Source organism: Chrysochloris asiatica, unplaced genomic scaffold (genome assembly GCF_000296735.1).
Source record: "Chrysochloris asiatica unplaced genomic scaffold, ChrAsi1.0 scaffold00103, whole genome shotgun sequence".
Lineage (NCBI taxonomy): Eukaryota > Metazoa > Chordata > Mammalia > Afrosoricida > Chrysochloridae > Chrysochloris > Chrysochloris asiatica.
Window position 1 is genome coordinate 920,857 of NW_006408621.1, and position 9,156 is coordinate 930,012.

Below are 9,156 nucleotides of genomic sequence, written 5' to 3' on the forward strand. Positions count from 1 at the left end.
GGGGCGCGGCGCGGCGCGGGGCTGCGGAGCCCGGTCGCACGCCTGCTTTTGCTCCCGTCCCGGCCAGCTTGTTTCGCCAGCCAGAGCTGCGATGGGATGATCCGAGCCTCCGGCCTGAGTCCAGTTTGATCCTGGCTGTCTTCCATGATCTGACTGAGACACCCGGGAGCTTTTGTTTCGGAAGGAAGCCAAACGGCCTGCCCACTCCCCAGGCACAGGGATCGAAAAAAATTAGAGTAAGGGCCAGATGGGTCTTGAAGACTCTGGACCATGTGCTCCGCACACTGCCTTCTTCCTATTCAGAAGTTAGGCGTTTTCAACAGGGAAGTAAAGTGGCAGGCTGGCCTGCGGGCGCCTGCCTGGGTGGTGGCAGCGATACCCTGCTTATGTAAGTTTGGCTGTTGTAGGATTTTCATCCCCCCCACCCATTGCACACATACTGTAATGGTATGCAGTGCTCTGGCGTTCGAGCAATTCCGAAGGGATGGTTTTATTCTGGAGGTGTATAGTAAGAGCTTCGTCTTTTCCTACTACTGCACAGATACTGGCAATGGGTATCTTTCAGTTTGATTCCCCTGGAATTAGCAAATGGGATACCTAAATAATAGGAAAAATAGGCCGATGGACCTAAGGTCTCTCCTTTCGGTTCTCAGACATATGAGGGAGAGAAATGGTAAAATACCTATGACCACCCAACCCCCAAAAGAGCGGTGGCTCTGTAGGATAATAAGCACTGGATTGCGAACCATAGGTCGATGGTTCAAGTCCACCAGTTACTGTGAGAGCAAGATGAGACTTCCTGCTTCTACATGACGGCATTTAACAACAACCCATTGCCCTCCCCCCCGCATTATTGTAAACACCTTAATATGTTGCCGTGGATGCTATATGGCCTTTACTCACCTTAGCCCCATGCTCTTCCTATCCCAAAAGCCTTTGGAGGAGTCACTGACAAAGTTAGGCGATGAGCTGGTAGGAAGCTTCCCCAAGACCACCTTCCCTATGGGGGGGGGTGACTGTCGGCCTAGGTGCTTTTAGGGACTAGGGAAACAAAACACACAGGATGCTAGCATTGGAAGCGTACTTAGAAATGTTAAGTGCTGTCAAGTCAGTTCCAACTCATAGTGACTATAGTTTCATAGGAGCAGCTGGTGGGTTTGAACTGTTGACCTTGTAGTTCACAGTCAGTGCCACACCAGGAGTCCATAGGAATACTTGTTCAGCTCTTAACAATGGGCAAATGAAAAGAACTCTGTCACAGCGTAGTGGTTACGAATCGGGCTGCGAACCTTAAGGTCAGCAGTTTGAAACTACCAGCTGATCCGCGGGAGAAAGATGAGGCTTTCTGCTCCCATAAAGATTTACAGCCTCGAAAACTCTGTATAGGGTCGCTATGGGTCGGAACCGACTCAACGGCACTTAACAACTCTTTAACAGCTTTTAGTGTTATGTTCACTCTTCTGTAGAAGAAGCTTTTAATGGCCTGGTGGATGTCGGGCTCTAGGTTTGACTCTTGTATCTAGTTTCTCAAGAATATTACAGCCTGGTCACTTGCTCCTAACCACGCTAAACAGCTTAATTGTGGCCACCGTTCAGTAGGGGAAACGTCATTTCTCAGAATGTTGGTCTGCGGAATGGAGTCCCTCTGGTAAGAGTTAAGACTAAACAAAAAGCTGTAATGCTTTGAGCCTCCCTGTAGGGATTGTGGTAAAAATACCAGGATCTTTCAAATGCAAGTTTAAAGACCAATGTGGTTTAACTGATGTGTGTTACATCACAGAAGTGGGGGTAGGGGAGAGCCACTATTCCCTCTCCTCCCATGTTAACTGTTGGTTATGTTACATCTACAACTTTCTCTATTTTTATAAAATTATACACTCCCAGATGATAAGCACTGGACTGCTTACTTCAAGGGTTAAATCCACCAGTCACTCTGAGGGAGAAAGATGAGTCTGTCTGCTTCTGTAAAGATTTGTAGTCTGGGAAAGCCAAGAAGCACACTGATTTGTCCTGTGGCGTCCCTATGACTCAGAAATGCCTTGAAGACAGTGGGTCTATATTCCTAGATATTGATATGAGCGTAGAGAAAACTTCAAAGACTACAGAAAACCCAGTTGATTCCAACTCTTGTAACCCCATATGTGTCAGAATCAAACTATGCTCTTTAAGGTTTTCATTGGTGGATTTTTTTGGAAGTAGATTGTCAAGTAATTTTCCAAGGCACCTCTGGATTTGAACCTTCAGCCTTTCAGGTGTTAACCATTTGTACCATCATCGACTCCAGAGCACTCAGTGATGGGGTGGGGAGTGTTTATTGACATTCTCTCAATCTGTATAGCTGTAAACATCTGTTCACGTACTGACACGGGCTTTGGGAGGAGAAATTACTTAGTGATTCTCCCACCATCCTTTCACTTCTCAGTGCACAAGCCAGCTGCTTCATGGGAAGCCCCAAGGTTTCCAGCCCTTACCTGTGCTGCTCACATGTGATCAGAGCTGGGATCTCAGGCTGCCAGCTGCCCTCCTCTCTGCTCATAACCTGAAAGTGAGTGGATGTGCAAGTGGCAAGATAAAAAAAAAAAAAGGGGAAGTTTATTTTTAAAACCTTGAAAACATTCTTGGCTTGGAATTTGGGATAAAGAAAGAACCTCCCTCACTCTTGTTTGTTCTTTTCTCTTGCAGATCTGGCGTGTGCCTGATCAGAAGTCTTCTGATCTGAGGAATTTGGTGTTTAAAGCATTAAGAGAATAGCCTTCAGTTGTTCATGGTAATTATAACTTTAATATTAAACCTTGAGATTATGGCTTGGTGCTTGCTTTCAAAATGTATTTCAGTTTTGATAATGCATAGCAGTTCTATTTGGGGATAAGATTTATTTTCCCCATATTTATACTTTGTTGAATTAAATTCTCATATTCTTTGAATGAAAAAAAAGCAATGTTTTACAAAAGAAAATATACAGACTACTTTTTTTAAAAGATAACTTCTTTAATATAGTCCCATGTCTTTTATGCCAGTTCTAAATCTCTTTGCTTATAAAATGCTTGTGGCATTTGTCAGGTACATCCAATCTTGATGACACTTGATTGTCATCAGGGATCTGAAGCTGCTCTTCTAAGGCTTTCCAAATGTCATCTAATTATCCAAGGATCCTATTAAACTTAACCCTCTCATTTCAAAGTGACCATTGACTGGTGTGGAAAGACTAAAGACAGCTCTGAATGGAATTTTGGCAGTAATGTCCCTTTCTAGTTCAGCCACAGTGATTTGTATCTTCTGTCGGAGTCCTGGTATGGTGCTGCAGGACAGTGCACTGGACTGCAAGGTCAGTTTGAACCATAAGGTTAGTGGCACTGAACAACAGCAAGGGTAACAGTGGGTCCCTGGTAGGATCTCCACCTTCCATGCTTGAGTCCCCGGCTTGCTTCCCAGTCAGGGTGCCTCTTGCACAACCACCACCCGCCTGTCAGTGGAGGCCTGCATGTTGCCGTGCTGCTGAGCAGGTTTCAGCAGCACTTCCAGACTAAGATGGACTCGGAAAAAAGTCCTGGTGATCCACTTCTGAAAATCCGTCAGTGAAAACCCTATGATCACAATCATCTGAGCTTTTTGTTCCCTTGTACATCAGCTGCCAACTCAATGAGAGCTAACAGCAACAGTCAAGCGTCATTCTGGACGCTATTGGTATTTTACTTAATTCTCATCCCGGCCTGGAATTAGAGTGGACAACAGGACTAGAGAATCTTTGCCCTGAACATGTTCCTTAAACCTCGAAGTTGAGCTATTTGATATTATTACTTCTGGTTATTAGGAAGCAGAGTCATGAAGCTAAATTTTGGGGATTTGAATCCCAGCTTCTTCACGAAGTTGTATATTGGTCAAGTTCCTAACCCTTCCATCCTTTTAATGTAGGGATAGTAAAACACACACCTGCCCCCAGTTAGATTTAGTTAAGACACATAAGAGTATGTAGAGTAATGCCTGGTGTGAATTATGTGCTCAATCAGAGTTGCTATTATTGTCTTATTAACTAGTTCCAATTGAATCAGTTCAATCTCATGAGCAGCCTGTGTGAGTCAGTGGGACTGTGCTGCAGAGGGTTTTCAGTGACTACTGTTTCAGAAGCACGTTGCCAGGCCTTTCAGCCAAGGCACCTCTTGGTGGACTAGAGCTTCCAACGTTTTGGTTAGCAGTTAAGTACATTAACTATTTGTACCACCCACAGACCTCACTATTACTCCTAATGCTACTGTGCAAATGCTTGCTGTTGTTAAGTGCCATTGAGTCAGTTCTGACTCATAGCGATCACTATGGGGTTTTGGTGGATTAGAACCACTGGCCTTGGGGTTAGCAGTTTAGTACGTATAGTACTACACCAGGACTCCAGGAAAACGCTTAGTAAACTGAAAATAAATAGAAATAACAGTATGGAAACCCAATACTTGGGATCAACATTTTCTACTCAGATGGCTGAGCTAAATAACTAATACTGACTTTCTGAGATCTTTGGGTACCAAAAATTGATCCCAAAATGAAATAAATCTAGTTTTATTCTCTGTATGGAAAAGTATTATGCATAATTACCTTTTTTTTTTTTTTTTAACTTTCATAGGAGTTTTTCATCAGTATGTCTGAAACCATTAAATATAATGATGATGATCATAAAACTCTGTTTCTGAAAACCCTCAATGAACAGCGTCTAGAAGGAGAGTTTTGTGATATTGCTATCGTAGTTGAAGATGTGAAATTCAGGGCACACAGATGTGTCCTTGCCGCCTGCAGCACCTACTTTAAGAAGCTCTTCAAGAAGCTTGAGGTTGATAGCTCGTCAGTAATAGAAATAGATTTTCTTCGTTCTGATATATTTGAAGAGGTCCTGAACTACATGTACACAGCCAAGATTTCGGTCAAAAAAGAAGATGTCAACTTAATGATGTCATCAGGTCAGATACTTGGTATCCGATTTCTGGATAAACTCTGTTCTCAAAAGCGTGATGTGTCTAGTCCTGACGAAAATAATGGCCAATCCAAAAGCAAGTATTGCCTCAAAATCAACCGCCCCATTGGGGATGCTGCTGACACTCAGGATGATGATGTAGAAGAAATCGGAGATCAGGATGATAGTCCTTCTGACGGCACAGTAGAAGGCACCCCCCCAAGCCAGGAGGATGGCAAGTCACCCACGACGACGCTCAGGGTTCAAGAAGCGATTTTGAAAGAGCTGGGAAGTGAAGAAGTTCGAAAAGTAAATTGCTATGGTCAGGAAGTAGAATCCATGGAGACTCCAGAATCAAAAGATTTGGGGTCCCAGACCCCACAAGCCTTAACTTTTAATGATGGGATGAGTGAAGTGAAAGATGAACAGACCCCAGGCTGGACCACAGCTGCCAGCGACATGAAGTTTGAGTATTTGCTTTATGGGCACCACCGTGAGCAGATTGCCTGCCAAGCCTGTGGCAAGACATTTTCTGACGAAGGCAGATTGAGGAAGCATGAAAAGCTCCACACGGCAGACAGGCCGTTTGTTTGCGAAATGTGCACAAAAGGTTTTACCACACAGGCCCACCTGAAAGAACATCTAAAAATCCACACAGGATATAAGCCCTATAGTTGTGAGGTCTGTGGAAAATCATTTATTCGTGCCCCGGACCTAAAGAAGCACGAGCGAGTCCACAGTAACGAAAGGCCCTTTGCATGCCACATGTGTGACAAAGCCTTCAAACACAAGTCCCACCTCAAGGATCATGAGAGGAGACACAGAGGGGAGAAACCTTTTGTTTGTGGTTCCTGCACCAAGGCTTTTGCCAAGGCATCGGATCTGAAAAGACATGAGAACAATATGCACAGTGAACGGAAGCAAGTTACCCCCAGTGCCATCCAGAGTGAGACAGAGCAGTTGCAGGCAGCAGCCATGGCTGCTGAAGCTGAGCAGCAGCTGGAAACAATAGCCTGTAGCTAGAAGTGATAGAACAGGAGCTCTGTGCCTGGGAGGCGGAGACTGAGAGGACATGGAGCCTTATCAATGAATACCAATCCCTGTTGTTTGTATGGAAACTTGCCGGCCATTGTACTCACTGGGCTCAAGGCAGTGCTTGGTTAAGTATTTTTAAAAACTTTTCCAGGAAATACATTTCTAGGTTCTGACCAAACCATCTCACTGTCCTATCTGGGGTCTAGTATTAATGTTGCCAGTAAGTTCCAACCGTCCCAATCCCACCCCACCTCCTTTTTTTATGGTTTTAATTTGAGAACTCTGGTGTCTAGTTTAGAAGTGAGAAACTTCTATAAAAAATTTTAAACTACTCTTGCCGCACTGCAGAGTGCACTGTACAGAATCATAATTGAGTAAATTGATTTCTTATTCATCACACCGATATGTGACTTATGGTCAAAACAGCAGTCTGATAACAGAAGGACTTCATGCAGATGCAGAAAATATTGGTGGCTGGTTGATACCAAGAACACTGCACAAATATGATCTAGAATGGTATTACACTTGTATTTGATTTGCTCATTTTATATCAATGTTTTTGTGGGCAAGTAGTGGTTGCTTTGCTGAAGTATTTCTTTCTCTGTTTGGATTATCCCATACATGCTCCAAAAGTCATATGCACTGAAAGCTGAACAGCTCCCCCCACACCCATGTTGGTGGTCTTGGGCTGAGTTCTGTGTTCCCCATTTTTCAGGCATTGCCATTTGACAGCAGAATGGGGTGGGTTCATGAGAGCAGTGGTGGGAGGAAGCAAAGGATAAATCAGAGCCTGGCCCTTAAAGACAAGCTTGCCAAATCTGCAATAATCCCGATTTTATAGATCAAAATAATTGTTAATTGATTTTGAAATTGGATTTTTGTATAGGATCAGAATTAGAACAAGCACAGAGGTGCTTCTTCAAATACATTTGTCTAAGTAAACAGGAGGTTATTAAGCTTGGGGCTCTCTGCAGCACCTGATGGAGCCATAAAAGAGATGCAACATGTTTCATTAACTTAATAAAGTTAAAATCTTTTAAGTGTGTAAATAGTATAGAACTGTTGGTTTTATGTATTTCAAGTAAAAAGTAGACATCTGCACTTGTTTTTGCACATTGGATTCAAATAACTTCCATCAGCAACAAATATCAGAATGTTTTAACCAATATTAAAGATTGTCAGACCAAATGTTTATGTTTTGAATTATAGTTCATCACAGGTTACAATTTTAAATAGAAGTTGATTACATTTTCCTAGCCATAAATCAGAATTACAGATTCTGTTAACAGTTTTGGTGTACTGAATGTTCATTTTAACTGTTTCTTTAGGAATATATTGATAATGCCAACAATAGTTTGAATTATGTTCTGTAATAAAGTACTAATCTGTTATTTTAGAATATGTACAATTTTAGAAAAAATGTCAAGTTTTAATTCATTTTTTTTCTTGCTAGGATTTTTATTTTAAGATACATTAAAGTAACTTCATTTCATAGCTTGTTGCATTTACACCTGTAATTACTATTGTGGGAGAAATTGTTTTTTAAATTGGTATATATGTCATGCCCCAAGATTGTAGGATGAAGATGCTACCTTTTAAAGAATTTATTTATTGGTTAAATGTTTAATTTCATTTAATTTAATTTCTTTTTTCAAAAAGTTGTTTGTTGTGTACTAAAAGTAGTCCTGTCGCTGTGTTTATATGCTGTTAGTAGGAGGGGAGCTGGTATATGCTCCTAGGCTGTTTTAACCAAAGCAAAGGGAAAATCATTTCACATCCTGTCTATAGCTACTTAAACAAACCATTTTTGGACCTTCATTTTTGTACATAAAAGAAAATATACTTATATCACTCCTGTTTTCATTTTCTTTGATAGCAATATTTCACACATCCATGTTTTTCCAGAATATAATTTCTATGCTTTCTTCATCATGGTTTTACAGAGTTCCAATATAGCTATGTGGTGTTAACTCTGAAATCACATAATCATGGCGGTAACCACCCTCCCCTACAAAGGAAGCTTAGGTTTCGGCACTTCCTTTGCATTATGTATATTTACCATTTGTCCTCTTTTGTGTGAGAAGTATTTTTGTGTTTCCACTTCTACACACACACACACACCACCTCCCCTCCCCTGCTACTAGGTCCCTATGTGTGTTAGGATACATGTCTCTTTTGCTTATTTGGTGGCAGCAAAGTCATAACATAACCATTCTGCTGCTTGCTGGACCCTAGTCACCAAGACGAGCACTCCTGACCCCGGGATGATGAGGCCAGCATGGCAGTTTCTTCAAGGGTGTTTCCATCACCACAGGGAGTTAACTTCTGGAGTGTGCTTACACGGAATCTGCAAGTGGGAAGGAAGGGCATTTTAAGTGCAAATATTATTACATTTGTATTATTTACAAATCCTCTACTTGTCTCTGTTTGTACCAAGAGAAGGCCTGCAGACTTGATACTTACTTTTATGTTCACTTGCACTGTATGGGAACTGATTGAGGAAGGAAATTTTAGGAAGTAAACATTTGCAGATACTTTGCCTGCTAATCAACTTGGCCACTAATTTAGAATTGCTAGAAATTGTTGAGATCACCATCAAGTGAGCCTGATATTTACTATTTTGCTGGGGGTCTAGGGGTAGATTGCAATGAGGAAGGGTGATGTAAATTTATGGAGTTTTCCAGTTTAATGGATTATGTTGTGCAGTCATTTTGAATTCATTTTTATGTAGTAATGCTGTTTGTGGTGATTAGTTCCTGGAGTAGTCAAGGTAATAGAACTAATATGATAAGGGTTTTAGTCATGAATTCTGAGCCCTGGAGTCACCTGTGACTCAGGAGAGTGTTCAGAGCTCTCACTTTCCTCTCTGCTCTTTACATTGATCATTTTCCTTGCCTGTCTTCGTTACCTACCCCTGCAGATGTGTGGGAGATACATAAGACACAAGTCGAGAGGCAGGCAACCATTTACAGTGACCACTGCCAAAGATTAGGGACTAAATAATGTCTAAGGCGTCTTTCTAATAATACTTAGGAAGAAATGTCAGAAATTGGCCCTGTCAGTGATGGGGGAGCTCACTGCTTTATGCCCTACCAATTGTGGTTCTATCTTGAGATAGCTCCAACTATAGCGTTGTATTTCTGAAATTTGCCTCCAGTTTTTCATATCCCTTTGCAACTGGGAAC

The 9,156-nt window shown here is 41.9% G+C and overlaps 1 protein-coding gene across 1 annotated transcript in view; it reads left to right on the forward strand.

Moving 5' to 3' along the window:
* Positions 1 to 6,283, forward strand: part of ZBTB14 (zinc finger and BTB domain containing 14) — a 14,356-nt gene extending 8,073 nt beyond the window's left edge. Inside the window, exons 2-3 of the mRNA XM_006867255.1 lie at positions 2,683 to 2,767; positions 4,613 to 6,283. Of these exons, the coding sequence (XP_006867317.1) occupies positions 2,765 to 2,767; positions 4,613 to 5,959 (1,350 nt within the window). The 5' untranslated portion in view covers positions 2,683 to 2,764 and the 3' untranslated portion in view covers positions 5,960 to 6,283. The remainder of the gene's footprint in view (positions 1 to 2,682; positions 2,768 to 4,612) is intronic.
* Positions 6,284 to 9,156: the final 2,873 nt, after the last annotated feature.